General features: G+C 37.1%; 1 protein-coding gene across 1 annotated transcript; it reads right to left on the reverse strand.

The window, feature by feature from the left end:
• Positions 1-328: 328 nt before the first annotated feature.
• On the reverse strand, positions 329-13,519 carry LOC147179283 (sodium-coupled neutral amino acid transporter 3-like). Its single transcript, XM_086069726.1, has 16 exons — positions 13,334-13,519; positions 8,595-8,701; positions 8,419-8,488; positions 6,950-7,065; positions 6,641-6,714; positions 6,465-6,557; positions 6,276-6,357; positions 5,720-5,802; positions 5,567-5,625; positions 4,974-5,090; positions 4,743-4,822; positions 4,549-4,649; positions 4,336-4,460; positions 1,767-1,911; positions 1,103-1,206; positions 329-1,027 (listed from the first exon to the last, which is right to left on the reverse strand). The coding sequence occupies exons 2-16, from the start codon at positions 8,648-8,650 to the stop codon at positions 923-925; spliced, it is 1,410 nt and encodes a 469-aa protein (XP_085925852.1). The 5' UTR covers positions 8,651-8,701; positions 13,334-13,519; the 3' UTR covers positions 329-922.
• Positions 13,520-15,747: the final 2,228 nt, after the last annotated feature.

Raw genomic sequence — 15,747 nt, forward strand, 5'->3', positions numbered from 1 at the left:
CTCACTTAACACACGTTTGAATGGGATTGGTTCATTTTGTACATAGCCACATCCTGAGTTATAAGACGACGTTTTTGAAAGCACATGATCTCAATTGTTGAAAAGTTTTCCTCCCAAATTGAGTTACACACCTTATAAATCACCTTACTCGAGGAAAATAAAGTTTTGAAATGAATTATTTTAGTCTTATTTTGTCACATCAGAAACATTTGGCATTTGTACGGGCTTGTGTAGGCATATCTACTGTATAGACAACCATGAACCTAAAGTGTAGGCTTTTGGAATGTGGGAGGAAGCCAGAGTTCCCGGTGAAAAACAAACACAGAAATTAATATTTTGACAATATTTATTGAAATATATATAACGTCCACAATAAATTTACAAAACCAAAGTAATTGGTTGCCTTATACCAAATGAATTGGTTCACAGCATAGCCATGCAATACCACACTGTCTTTTTGACTGAGGTTAACATCAGTTTGTGAAGTGCTGCTCTGCAGTATTACAAAAGTACAACACATCAAAAGACCTTAAATGCACCCCCCCCACCAACCCAGAGTGTTTGGTCTTGTTCAATGTCATTATTCTGCTCCATTTTATAAAGCAACGATTAAACAAATGTTTTGCATGCAAACAACAATTTTCTTCTTAGCGTCATCTTCCACAATTTTAGTGACATTTAGTGAAGCTGGACAGTTGCAAATATGGTGGCTTCCATGGTCAACGCAAGTGGGCCGACACTACCTGCCGATGTGTCCCGAGTGGCTTACGGTGCGCACGCTGCTGCCGTCGACACCATGGAGGAACAACGTGTCCTCTTGTAATTAAGGAGCGCTCCGAGCTCATGGTCAAAACCATCCAGCAGAAAGTCGAGGACTGTTTGAATAAGTGAGGATGCGGTTTCTGTAGAGCTTGGAAGCACTTTAATGCCCGCCCAGACTTCGTTTTTCCCCGCTCGTCCAATCGAGTATAATAAATGTAAGACTCATAGTCATGAACATAAACCCGAGTGCTGTGAAACATGCGGCCTGAAAACAAAAACAAAATAGGAGACATTAATTTGGAACGGTCTTTCTGAAAGGCCTAAACGTACGAAAACCTACTTGGATCTTTGGTCTGGAGTTCATGGGTTCTTGCTCGGTGGGGATGATGCGGATGTAGAACAATCCAGGAAGGATGAAGATCAAACTGGGAGCGGTAGTTGCCCCTGGGTACAGAAAAGACACTTTTAACATTTTACAAACAAAAAGGTACTGGTATCATTCTGTAAGTAAATGTGTCGTGCTTCTTTGTTTAAAGGGGAAGTCAACCGTAATTTTTTTTTGACAATAATGCGCTATATGTCACCTCACTAGTCTAAACATGACATTCTGATTAATATTACATTTGCGGAATATGAGTTAAGCAGCAAAATTCAACAGTTTTTACTAATATCAGAAGGCGGCCATTTTGCCACTTGCTGTCGACTGAAGATGACATCACAGTTGCGCAGGGCCCATGCAACGACCAATCACAGCTCACCTGTTTTCTGAAGCTGAGCTGTGATTGAACATATTATTGTCCCCCAAAAATTGGAGGGTTGACTTCCGCTTTAAATTAGTGCTGAATAAGGATGATTTTCATCATATCTTTGGACACAGAAGGCATAAAAATTAAAATAAAAACACACTCCAATCATATTTGTGGTGTTTTTGACATGATAATACAGCATATGCATGTGATTTCTTTATGAATATTTTTTCCAATTGTGTCAGTGGCATGTGATACCAGTAATGCCAAAGATGTCTCGAATGTTGGGCACGAGGATGACTAGCAGGTTGACGACAAACAGCAGGCACATGGCAATGACGATGTGACGCACCCAGTGGAAAGCCTTCCCGGGGAACAGAAGTTGCTGCAGGGCACGACGGATCTGATGGAAATGCACATGCAGTACCTTTACAGTAAGCATCTCAGAAGACTCCATTTACTGTATTTTTTCCATATATAAGGCGCACCGGCATTATAAGGCGCAGAGAATAGAAAGAAGCTACTGTAGTGGCTGGGGTTGCGTTAAGCATCCACTCGATGGAGACTACTTAACCAATAGTGATCCACATATAAGGCGCATCGGATTATAAGGCGCACCGTTGTTTTTTGAGAAAATGAAAGGCTTTTAGGTGCGCCTTATTGTGCGGAAATACGGCAGTTATTTCGATGTATTATTCCAGCATCAGTGAAACGGTGAGGCGGTAGAACCTTGTGATTTCTGTCAGCATATCAGCGGATGAAAGGGAATGTATGAAAATGTTAAATATAAGCAAAGGTACAGAGTGTCCAATTCTTTTCACATCATTTAAGAGTTAGATCGCACAGCAATCACATTTTCACTCATATGGTCTCAAATTGGAATGAGATGTGTAAAAACTATCATAAGTTTAATACTATACTACTGTTTGGGGGTGAATACAGTGAGTACGGTGAGTACATTATGCCAGCAACCTTTACTGTCAAAAGAACCATTTTAGGCCAAATAAATAACAAAAAAAACTTTCTGGAGCCGCAAAACCTTTGAACATTGTGATGAATGAAACAATATAGATGTATTATGGTATGTTTTTGTATCTCTTCATCCTTTTTTGGACATTTTATGGCTTTTTCTTGATTTTTTTTTCTGCCCCTTTTTGCTATCAATTTTCAGATTTTTTTGTTGTTGCAATTTTGTGGATTTCTTCTTTTGGTTTTGGACATTTTATTGGTAATTTTTGAACTTTTTTGTTTTCTGTGTTTAAATATATATATATTTTTAATGAATCTTCTGACTTTTTTGCCAATTCTGAAGACATTTTATGGTAATCTTCTGCTTTTTGTTTTTGGACATTTTATGGTTACTTTTTGAATGTCTTCTGCTTTAAAAATAAGTAAAAATTCTGATCTTTTACTGGACATCTTATGGTCACTTTTTGGACATTTTTATTTTTTATTTTATTTTTTTAAATTGGAATTAATCTACCTGTACCTTTCGTCTCTTTCTAACAACTTATACATTTGGATGTTGGCATTTTTGAACATTTATTTTTTTCATAAAAAAAAAAAATCTAAATCGTGTCGTTAATTTATTCAAAAAATATTTTATCTAAAAAAATCAAAATAAATATTAACAAAAAAAATATATATATATTTTTTTTAGATCCACAAGAAGCCACCGGAGAGTAACGTGGGCCTTGTTCAGACTGGCAGCCCAAATCCGATTTTTAGCCCATCCAGATGTGGATGGCTCTTTTGTAGTCTGAACAGTCACAAAGCACATGAAATCCGATTTTTGCAGGAGGCAGTTTCATATCCGATTTGGACAGGATGCGTCTCAGCCTGATCAGCTCGAAACACTCCGAACGGATTTGACTCTCCTGACGTCACTCTACGCGTGCAAAACCAATGCGCCCGCGCTGTCAATATCTAATCGGTTCGCTGCCCGGCTGTTTCCACGCCTTGCTCACCCGGAAATACAGTGACAGTTTACGTTATTTGCGCTGAAGCCGGTCTCGCTACCCCATCAGATCTTAACATGCGCAACCGGAAATAGCGAAATAGTGCCATATATATATATATATGCCATATAGCCATAGATATATAAATCTAAAAATCTAAAAATCAAACACTTAACGCGCTTGCCAGGAACGGAGCGGCAAACAACGTCACATGACGTCAAACACTAACACGACTAACGTTGATTTGAGGAGGATTTGCCTGCAGTCTTAAGAGCCACATTTGCAAACAAAATTCTTCAATGTTAGAATTGTCATATTTTATTATTATTATTTTTTTTTTTAACACAAAGCCTATTTAATTGTCTTCACTTAGGTCTAAGACACATATTTAATGAAATATTTCAAATTTTAGGGCAGGATCCCTGTTTATTTTGGTTGCATCGGTATGTATGTTATTAGAGAATAGATTTTAAGTGCAGTTTTAGTTGTAGTTTAGTTGCTTACTTAAGTCAAAATGGATGCTACACACCTGACTATAAGGCAATAGAGCCATGTGGTTTATTCAGACTCCAGGATGATAAAAAAAATCCCATCAAAGAAAAGTATCATTTTGGTATTGCTATTTTAATGAGTGCCCTATAAAGAGTTCATGCATTTTCCTTTCATGCTCATTGTTTTTGTTTGTTTATATTTTCAATTATATGATATGATATGAGTTTAATTCTGTGACCACGCTCATAACACAAAACACTCATGTCTCAAATCTTTTTTTTCTCTCCATTGAAACGAATCGAAATACCATTCATTTGTTCAAACACAACGTTTGTAATGTGTATACAGATGTGAATGAACAATGCGGATGTTCTTACGGGAAAGAGCACCACAGGGACTGTGAGAGTGACAGCGACCAGGACAGCCAATCGCACGCAGAGGATCAGCTTGTCCAGAGGGTCCACCTTACTGTAGGTATGGAGCAGCTCTGCTTCTGTGTTTTCTGCGACAAAAAACAAAAATTCACAACCAAATAATAAAGTTGACATGATGGAAACCTCTGATCTTAGTGACAGAGATGTTGCTCTTACCGTAAAAGGTTAGATAGCCAAATGTGGCAGTGAGGAAGTACATAACGAACATGCCAAGGATGGAAACATTGCCAACATTCTGCATTCTTCTCTTGGTTGGGCTTGATGGAACAAGATTAAGAAAATACTCATGATGTACATCAGTCGCAGAAAAACTTTCATTTGGTTATTTGCATTTTTTGTGCGTGTCTTACTTTTTTAGTTCTGTGTAGATGGGAAGAACTTCAGGGTGACACACAAAGGCAAATGCCAGAATTGGGATAGCATATGCTGTCTGGAAACAAAAGTGGGAAAACATCTGTCCAGCCGTTTGTCACATGCCATATGCTCATAGATATCCATACGTGAAGCAGAACATTATGCTCTGATGGCAAGATGATCGCGGGGTGTCGAGTTAAAATCAAGTTGATTCTGTTTCTGCTTACCTCTTGGTTGATAGTAAAGAATGTTGTGGTACACGCATCCCCTGAGAGTTCTTTGCTGACAGAGTGGTTACCAAACACTTCCAGAGGACACACAATGTGAAATCTCTTGTAGATGACCTTTCGTGACACAAAACGGGAATATATAGTAAGCATGCTACGTGCACATGCTAGCATTCTCAATGATTACTTTTCTGTTGAACAAACTTGTAAAAACAAAAACGCATACCGTAAACGGTTGTCTGAGATTGCGTAGCATTAAATTTACTCTCGCACTAATTACAGTATGCAAGAATTTTGCCATATATTAAATTACATTTTCGGTGTAATCTATGAGGTGAACAACACAGATTTACAGCGTGTAAATTCAGTTGGATTGCAATGAGTATGATCATGTAGAACTGAAACATATACCCTATATTCATGTGGTTTACAATCAGAATGTCTTCCAATTCATTCATTCAAGTATCCGCAAAATGCACAAAATCCAGCAAAGTGTAAAACACTTGCTGATACGTCTGATAATGTACAACTTTTAACTGAATAACTGTCCATAACGATATTTATATTGTAATATTTTCCAAACATTGACTTACCGCAGAGAGAAAGAACACCATGCAGGAGAGAGAAAAGCCACTTGTGTAGCCCAAATATCCTGAGGAACGCAAGGCAACAGAATTGGGTCAGGAATATGGTTATGATAATAATGCTACAATGTTTTTGTGTGACATCATCCATTGGAGAATTACCAAGGTGCTTCATGAGGGCCAAAGGAAGGATGATACAGGCCGTGACTATGATGATGAGGTAATTTCCATTCATGAACCAATCGCTGGATGAGAAAGAGAGACTGCTTTACACAATTCCACCGACACGGATTTGGACAAATTATTTTAACTCGCATTCTTCCATAATGAGTACACTGGTTTATACTGGATGTCTACAAAGACTACTGTTAAAAGACTAACTAAATATATGTGATGTATGCATTCAAAATAGCACTGAATCAAAGGCATGTTTGGTCAGACAGAAAATGCAGACATTAAAAAATGTAACTTAAAGGCCTATACTGATTTTCTTTTTAGATTGTTTCCCCGATTTTTTTCCGATTTTTTTTTTTTTACATTATATCAAAAAGTCCATAATATTTCATACACATTCTCAATACATGCTTGTCCAATTCTCTAAATGCATAATTGATTAGAATGCTCTTCCTGACCAGCATCATGTCGTATGGAGTAGAACTCTCCATTCGCATCAGGCTCATTTTGACTCATTTTCCGTAACTATACACATTATACTTACTCTGACCCGGACGTTTGGCCGAGAAAAGCCTGGATGACCAGTGGTAACTCTGACTTCACAATGAACAGGTAACTGGACATGGCTACAGAAAAAAAAGCAAATATTTATTATGGCCCTTTATTGTCTACACATCTGTGTCATGGCATTTTCATTTTCTTGATTTACATCGCATTCGTTTTGACAAATCACCTCCAATGTTATGTAGCGTTATGATGACAGCTGCTATAATCTTTCCTGGATGTCCAAATGCTCTCATGCCCAGGTGCTCATAGGCACGAATACCTGAGAGGATGGGGGGGAAAAACACACACACATTCACTCACATTGTCTTTTTGCTCTGTTTCCTAAATGTTTTGAAGCCTTACCCACAACTCCAGCACTGCGTAGCAGCAGATGGATGGAGTAGGAGGACAGACATGTGATACATATCAACAGGACCCTGTCATACACAATAGCAAGAAAAATGTGTTTCGGTGAAATTAAAACAACGCTTAGGTAAAATTCCCCTCCAATGTTTTTATATAGGCAAAATGGAGCCAGCCAAGCACATTAGGCTGTTGAAGGACAGACTAAGGGACGACAGTGCCGTTCCCCGACAGGATAGGAAGAGGAAGTCAGACAGACAAACACTCAAAAAAAAACGGTACTTTGAAGATTATGAGAGAAGCACTCACAGGAAAAGGACGATGCCCGTGTTGGACATGGCGTACGAAAGACCCAGAATTCCACTGCCCATGATGGCGTTACTCAGGTTAAAGACAGACATTCCCAACGAGGTTTTACCCTCAAACTGAAAGAGGATCATTTTGAAACGTTAAACATATGAACAAATAAAAACAAATAGTTACTCTTCATGGAGGATAAAGAATATATGTCTGTGAATACCATTATATATACCATCAACACGTGTTGCTTGTCTGATTTGTGTATAAATATTCGCTAAACGCTTAAACACTTGTAACATAACAGCAACGCTATTTGTTTTTAAAATTTTACATTTAGAACAGATATCAAATTTGTGATTAATCGTGAGTTAACTAGTGAATCATGCAATTAATTACAATTAAACATTTTAATCGACTCTTGCCCCTAATTTTTAATAATCGTTAAAAAAAATGGATTTATGAAAGTGAATGAGTTAATTTGACAATACATTTCAATGGGAAGTGGCAATAAACAGCTCAAAATCACTTTTTTTGACAATTAAAAACTTGACGCCCCGAATTTTTAATAATCTTTTTTCTTTCCTTTTTAAAATTTCATTCACTCCCATTGACGGCTATAAACTTAAAAAAATCATTTTAACTATTTCTATTAGTTTTAAAAAAAATCCCACTTTTGTTAACAATATGAAAACCTAGATTTTTTTTAAATTTACATTTAGAACAGATACAAAATGTGTGATTAATCGTGAGTTAACTAGTGAATCATGCAATTAATTACAATTAATAATTTTAATCGACTCTTGCCCCTAATTTTTAATAATCGTTAAAAAAAAAGTATTTATGAAAGTGAATGAGTTAATTTGACAATAATTTCAATGGGAAGTGGCAATAAACAGCTCAAAATCACTTTTTTTTTTACGAATTGTTGACTACTTGCTAACCTGCTGCATTTTTTTAAGTGAATTGAGTTCACTGCCTGCCACTTCCTGCTGATATCTCAAATTTTTGCTCGCATGTCAATGCAAAAAAAGAAAAGAAAAAAAGTCACTTGTATCAGGCATGATAAATAAAAGATAAAAAAAAAAAAGATATCACAATAAAAAAAAAGAATGTAAAGAAATAAACTGGTGTCACCACTAAGTGTAATTACTGTATGCTGGAACACAACAGCATCTGTAGTGTTGCAAGTGCGGCCTAGTGAGTTACATCAGTATCATGGCTGATAGTTATTCCTTGTGTGAGTGCTTAGATGCGGATCTTGACCTACTGTCGCTGCTCACAAGTGTTTTCATTCTGTATTTGTGTGTTTTGACTGTTTGTACTGTTCGATAAACTGCTGAAAGTGTGACTGGACGCTCTTCGGGAATCACATGGTGAGAGTGGAAAATGAACAACAAATGTGGTAGCAGTGTTGTTGTCTGCAAAAGAGGAAGCATTCGGCCGCAGGTAAATGATTGCTCTTTTCTTGCCACACTCACATCAGTGAACTGGGGCGTCTTTGTGGGCCCGTCCTTGTGCTGTAGAAACAGCTGATCCTCTTGTGGGACTCTGAAAGTGGAACATTGTACTTCACTTTAAATGCAAACAATATAAATCCACTCGACTTGACAGTGGTAATCTGCAACAAGTCAACTAAGAAGCAATTATTGCATACTCTTCATCCATTGGCACAGCGGCTCCATGACCATTTGACAGTTTCTCCATTTCCATATTTGGATTGAACAGTCTCACTTAAAATGGGGTCAAAATGAAAGGTGAAATCTGAAAAAAAAGAGGAACAAAACACAACTCAATTAGCAAATGATGAATTACAGTTGAGTGCAACACATTTTATTCATGAAAGTTGTTATTCATAGAAATTATAACCGTTTTTTATTCACTCGTTCACAATCAAACTGTAAATCATAGAACTACAAGAAACAAGTTTCAATATTACAAAAATAATATTTTGGGAATATTTTTGAGAGTATTAATTTATCAAATGATGAGCATAAATCTAAACCTGGATGCTGTGTTAAGTTTTACTTTATACGTTTTACAACAATGAACAAATCGGTGTTTAGCACATCCACAAAGACTAGTCACAAATGATTATGTCAAAGTTTGTTCCTGAGAAAAATACTGCACAGACTGAAATCATCATCATCATCTAAACAGAAGCGTTTTTGACAAATGCGTAGTGATGGATGTACTGTATGCTATAGCAGTCTTGAGATAAGAGCAACTGCTGCTCTCAGACTGTTCCACGTGCATGAGGGAGTTTTAAATTGTATTCCAAATAATATTTAGAGAAAAAAACCAACCTTTTTATTCATCATTTTCCAACTTTTGTATCATATTCTGACTTTCCGCTGATTATTTTTCTCGTTCAAACGAAATCACTGATAAACGTTTGCAAGATTAGGAAATTAAACAAATAATTAGCCGCTGCTATTCAACTTCTTTATTTCACCGTCGTGAAACAACACACAGTCAGCACGTCATAGGAAACATAACACAAGCAACACAGAAGTTGTAAACAGTGGTCCGGCCTATGTCATCATCATTATCAAAGTACACGACTGAGCTTGTCCAGCCAAAACAAATGTAAATTCTCGTAGCTTATCTCTATTTGGTTTCCCGGTGGTAGCCAGAGTAAAAGTCATCCTCAGGTCAAGTCAGATCGATCACAACAGTCATAATAGCCTTTTAGAGGTGGGCGGGCTCTGTAGGTTGTTTAATACGGTCTACATAGCATTTACGTTATCATGATTCCTATAATTGTTGCATTCATGTAGATGTTTTTCCCTAAAAAAATTTTGTTAAAATGCACGTTTTCATTTTTATTCATCATCATCAACAATTATTTATTTAATAAAATAATTAATTGATTAAAATGTAATTAAATATGATAAATAAAAATGACAACGCTATTTAAAAAAATAGGTTACATTTAATGTATTTTTTATTTTTTTATTTTTAATAAGGCCCATCTGTCCTTTTTAAAAATCAAACGTTTGCCCACCGCTGGTCTAGACTGTACATTCCCTTACAATATTTATTACCAAGCTGACATTCCACCATAGGCTAGCATATGGTACAGTTGCCAGCTGGAAAAAAACAGACAGCGCTAGTGTAAATAAGCTTGTGGCCAAACTAAAAGTACACAGTGTACAGTTCAAGCCATCAACGAGCATTTCGGGTCGCCACGTCATTCACAAAAGTAACTGCCACTTTTGCTCATATCGTTCTTGAAATGTATCAGCTGTTTTGATTTTTACACTGCGTTCAATTAATTCCTTCTACAAGTATAAGATGAGAATCCCACATATCTTGTCAGCCAATTGTGTATTCAGCGTGGTCATTTTAGTTTGTGTAATAGGCTATATATTACGGAAGCGTAATGCATTCACTTGAAAAAAAAGTCTTTTTTTTCTGACTAATTTTTTAGGGGAGCTTTTTAAAAATATATATATTTTCCTCTGTTTTTGTGAATATTTTTTTTCTGAGTAATTTTTCCCTGTTTTATAAAATAATTATTTTTCTGAATATTTTTTTTAAAACGGGTTTTCCCTCAGAGATTAGAGAACAAACCACAATACAGTGTACACATTCATTCCTTTATTGAGAGCCAGTAAGTAAACATGACCATCTTATTGCATATGGAAGTATGCGGGAAAGTGTCTGCTTCCGCTATTAGCGAGTCTGCAACAAGTCACTTGGAGTTCAGAGGTAAAAAAAAACAAAACTCTGTTTTTGTAATATTTTTTTGCCTGTTTTTTTATATATATATTTTTTGCCTGTTTTTTTTATATATATATTTTTTTCTGTTTAAGCTCCCCAAAAATTAGTCAGAAAAACATTTTTTCAAGTGAATGCAATACGCTTCCGTAATATATTTAAAAAAACAACAACAACAAGTAGAAGTTTTTGCGCAATAATTTAAGCAAGATGGCAGTGTGCCAGTGGCAAGGTGAACGCCAGGCCAAACGTTTGGCTGCATTTGTGAATATCTGCACTTTGAGGGAGGCCTTCCGTAAGGACAGAAAATGTGATCGGAGCTGAGAGTGAGCTCCCTGTTCAAACACAGCCACTTTCTCAGGCAGTGACACAAGTCGTCACGTGGCTCTTTCTAATACTGTCCCCACACAAATAGACTTCATAAATGTCTATAGTACCAAACACTTCAGTATAAGGTCTTACCGACCATAATCTAAAATTAGACATGAGGAAGAAGACATGCAGTGTAAATCTCATCCATGTAAATCAAATCTAAATAAAACATTTTCATTCTGCTATAAAGAGATTTTATAAGTCACATATAGTCCCAAGCCTCAGTGTATCATATAACCAATATTCTGATGTCTATTTGGTAATGTTATAGGCTTTATCCTACGATGCCAAGACAGCTTCACATTGATATGTACAGTATGACTGGAATGCAATATGATATGTAAATACATATTTAACATTTAACCTCCGCTTAGCCATCAGCATGAAAATTCATCAAGCTCAACCTATCAGTCAGCAAAGTCACATTTTGTTCTAAACTGTTTTGATCTTCCTGTTTCCCATTGAAAAAGGTTTCCTCGACGTACTTTGCTTTCAGGAGGAATCTTGAACTCCGTCACATAAACTCAAACAAGAATCTGTACATCCTTTCCACCTATACAGCACATACAGTACGTTTCCATGATTAGAAAACATCCTCCACAATAGAAAAGTCTAACAGCTTCCTTTCTCCTCCTCTGTCCCCGCTATAGGATCTAACCGGATGCCTTCCTGCTGTGCGGCGACAGGCCTCACCACTGCCGCACTGCGCCGCCACCTTTGCAAACATCAAGTCTTATTTTAAGGTTGGTTTCCAAGCTATGATCACAAAAAATGTCTCATGTAGCGCGTGTCTGTCTGCAAATGTACAAATCACTGACTTACTGTATTCATATTTATTGCTCCGTGTTTTTATTTGAATGGGGAATGCAAAACGTGAGCACTTGTAAGAATTCGGAGTAATCAGAGTAATAGCACTTGGTAGCTCAGCCTATGTATTTTGAGTAGCACAGAATGTATGTGTTGTGATATAACAGCACAAACCACACACTGCCTCTATTTTTTTCTCTTCACATGATTTATGCACTGACACTGCCAAATTTCTCTCTCTTTTGTTTTTTCCCTCATTTACTCAAAACCTATAGTCATTCTGTGCTATTGCTTTTGCTGCTGTTGTTGTTGTTGTGCCTTGAGCAGTGTTTTATTAGCCAAGCACAGAACTTCAAGAGCGCAAAGTCTTGTTTGGGTTGGCATTTTTTTGTTGTTGGTTTGTTTGTCAGTTTTAAGGATTACGAAAAATACACACTCCAGTATCCGTAAAACTTTGGTGGGCGGGGGCGCTTGTTGGCAAAAATCCAATTCCATTTAGGTGTAAATTTGAATAAATGTGAAGAAGAAGATGGAGCCAAGCAATGTGCCAAAAATGAACATAAAAAAAACAAAACAAAAAGAATTAAAAAAAAAAAAGCATCACATAACTTAACTCATTCACTGCCATAAATTAATTTAAAAAAAATATATTATTAAAAATAAGGGGGGACAGGCGATTAACATTTTTAATTGTAACTAATCGCATGACTTCACTAGTCAACTTACGATTAATCACAAATTTTATATCTGTTCTAAATGTACAGTAAAAAAATTCTAGGTTTTTATACTCTTGTCAACAAAAGTGGAAAAAAATGTTAAACTAATAGAAATAGTTTAAAGGAATTGTTGACGTTTATAGCCGTCAATGGCAATGAATTCATTACAACATTATTACAAATTTGGGGCGTTAGGCGATTAAAATTTGTAATCCTAATTAATCGCATGACTTCACTAGTTAACTCACAATTAATCACACATTTGATATCAGTTTAGGTTTTCGTACTCTTGTTAACAAAAGTGGGGAAAAAACGTTAAACTAATAAAAATAGTTCAAATGCATTTTTGATGTATATAGCCGTCAATGGCATTGAATGAGTTAAAGGGGAATTCCACAATGATGGTATGGCAACAGAAGCAACCACAGTTCAGTACATGGAAAACATTTCATACTCACATTAAGGATGAAAACAGCTTATTTCTGTTCATTTATTTATTGATACTACTCGTACTAATAACTCCCCATATTTTCCTGCATTTCTCTCCAAGAATCAACAACAACAACAACAACAACAACAACAATCAAAAAGCTCACCAAAGCATGCTCATTGCTCACACAAAACCAAAACCAAACATTACTAACATAATTGAAATGTTCTCCAAGTTGAAAAGAAAACACCTCCAACAAAGCTTTTCTTTTTCTGAATTCCTCAACAAATCAAACCACGTGGCAGCACTCAGTCCGGCGCAGGGAACCAAAGTATCGTTCGGACTTACCACCTCAAGAGAGTCCAGCTGTGCCTCAAAAAGGTTTGCCTGCGACGTGAACGTCCCGCCACCGCAACGGCACTTTGGGCACAGGCGTAACACGGGTGTGTTTTGGAGCCCTGGATGGAACTGCGGCTCTGGGGAAGGTTGGGACGAGAGGAACAAATATGGGAACAGGGAGTGAGAAGGGGGGCTGAAAATGATGGGATCAAGTTTCTTGTGAGGTCACACGTGTAGGCACTCCTCTTCCTTTCCCTAAAACAGACAACACATTAGTGTGGAAATGTAAATATTATAAAGCAGTGAGTCCGTGTCCTTAAAAACAACAGATGGTAAAGGTTAAGAACACTCCCATGAGTCCGTTTATGTGCCACACATTGCGAGTCCGTATGTTTATGCGTGCGCTTTCAGAAAGGTAGTATGGCGCTTAAGTAAACTCTTTGGACCGCTTCTCTAGGAATGTTTCAATATGTATCAAAGCTACAGAATCTTTCAAAACAGGCAGCATTAAAACGCAATAGATATTGTGCTATAGGTCACCTTTTTTTTTGTCACGCATTTAATCTACGTGCTATCATTGGAGCTACAGTATATAATGCATTGTACACGTGGAAGATCTGAAGTTGAACCTCTCTGACATATGGGGGGGGGGGGGGGGGGGGCGTTTGAAAAATATACCAGTAGCTCTAAAATCCAACCGTGCATAACAATGTGCGAGCCTGCCAAAAGAGGGAACAGCCTCAACGAACAGTTTTATGGGACAAAGCAAGGAAAACCTCTGTGTCACTACACATATGATACCAAAGTTTAGGTTTGAGTATCTTCTTGTATATTTATAGTGGTTGATTTTTATTAAATTTGAGACTTTTGCTCGTCATTGGTGGGAAAAACCTCATCTTTAATCCACTAGGAGCAACTTGATTTGATCCATGTATTTTTGTTTTAGCAATGCCATAATAATTCTTGAATCCCTCTGAATGGATTATTATTGGAAGTAAACCATACAATTTTCGTGACGATAAAATGTTGTATGTGCCCACACGAGTCCTAAACGCGGCATTCTGATGAATAGTGTAAAAATCCACCCATTTGTATTCATCTCAGAGGGCGGCCATTTTGCCACTTGCTGTCGACTGCAAATGACATCACAGTTGCTCGGGGCTCATGTAATGACCAATCTTGGCTCAGCCTCAGAAAACGGAGGCGTCATGGTTATTTACAATTGACAGCTTAGGCTGGGTTTTTTTTTTTAGAGTGTCTTGTCCCTTATTTATGAGTAAAAACCTTCATAAATCATCCTATCATAGTAAATAACTGCGCCCTCCATTTTATGATCATATGAGTAGTTCTGCACACAAACTAAAGCGCTATTGCGACAAGCTTTCGCAGGCCACATAAAATGACCTTTAGTGCTGGTCTGCCCTGAGGGTCTCGAGTTTGACATCTTGTAACATTCCGCAGTATGGCACTGCGCCACAAGGTGGCACCTCCTTGTTTTTGTTATGCTCATGCAGCACTTTTTCACTTGGCCGTCAACGTTGACGCACTTGTACGCGTAATCGTTAGAACATTAACTCCCAAACACTTTGTTGAGGCACATTAATGTGCTGCAGGAAATTATTCAATTTCACTTAATTGGTCAGGAAAATGATTTACTATCAAACGTATTTGTACTTTGTTCATCTATTACTAGTGATGATGATTCAAAATCAGAGATAATGTTTGGTTTGGGAGTTTGTATTAAGAATAAATTACAGTATGTATGTGGTTTTTTTTTGTTAACAGTTGACATGTTGCGAATTTAGGCAACCCTGTGATAAGGTTCTTTTTTCACATGCTGGTATTACTTCTTCACCCTATTGCAATATTTATATAGACATGAAGAGGAGTCCCTCCATAGGTTCGCCCTCACCAGCGCTTTCAAGAGGACTCCATCTGATTCCTTCTCTGTCTGTCTACTCTGTGTGAGCTGCAGCAGGTGTGCAGACTCCCAGTATATACGATTACGTGTCACACTCTATATGCCCATGCAGCTTTTTTTCAACAAAAATACAGCGATAACTGCACAGGCAGTGCTGCCCTGGAGAAAAACAAACAAACAACTATGGACAGAGGAGACAAAGTTGGAAATGGTTGCAGTAATTTCCACCTGAGCCAAATAATTTTACTCAGAATTTTACATGACTAAAATACTTAGACAAGCACAAGTCAATATAAAAAATCCATGTTTTCAACTAAATGCGGCGTTCGTGCGCAACAGCCTGCAAGAAGCTTATTGTCGTGTTTCAGTAAGGCGTGAGCAAAATATTTTTCAGTAGTGTGTGGACTGTGAGAGGTAATCCTGACTTATGTCTCAAATAAACCAACTAAAATGTATACATTATAATATACTGTACAACTGAGTGCATTTTTTTTCTAAATAG

The sequence above is a fragment of the Leptonotus elevatus genome, chromosome 2 (genome assembly GCF_054856555.1).
Source record: "Leptonotus elevatus isolate MCC_2025b chromosome 2, RoL_Lele_1.0, whole genome shotgun sequence".
Lineage (NCBI taxonomy): Eukaryota > Metazoa > Chordata > Actinopteri > Syngnathiformes > Syngnathidae > Leptonotus > Leptonotus elevatus.

Bases quoted from the DNA above. Each gene is read 5' to 3' on its own strand.
- LOC147179283 (XM_086069726.1), bottom strand. From the start codon at position 8,650: ATGGAAATGGAGAAACTGTCAAATGGTCATGGAGCCGCTGTGCCAATG. The intron at 8,489-8,594 runs GTATGCAATAAT...TTCCACTTTCAG, and splicing joins GCTGTGCCAATGGATGAAGA to AGTCCCACAAGAGGATCAGC. The intron at 6,715-6,949 runs GTGAGTGCTTCT...TGTGTATGACAG, and splicing joins ACGGGCATCGTCCTTTTCCT to GGTCCTGTTGATATGTATCA.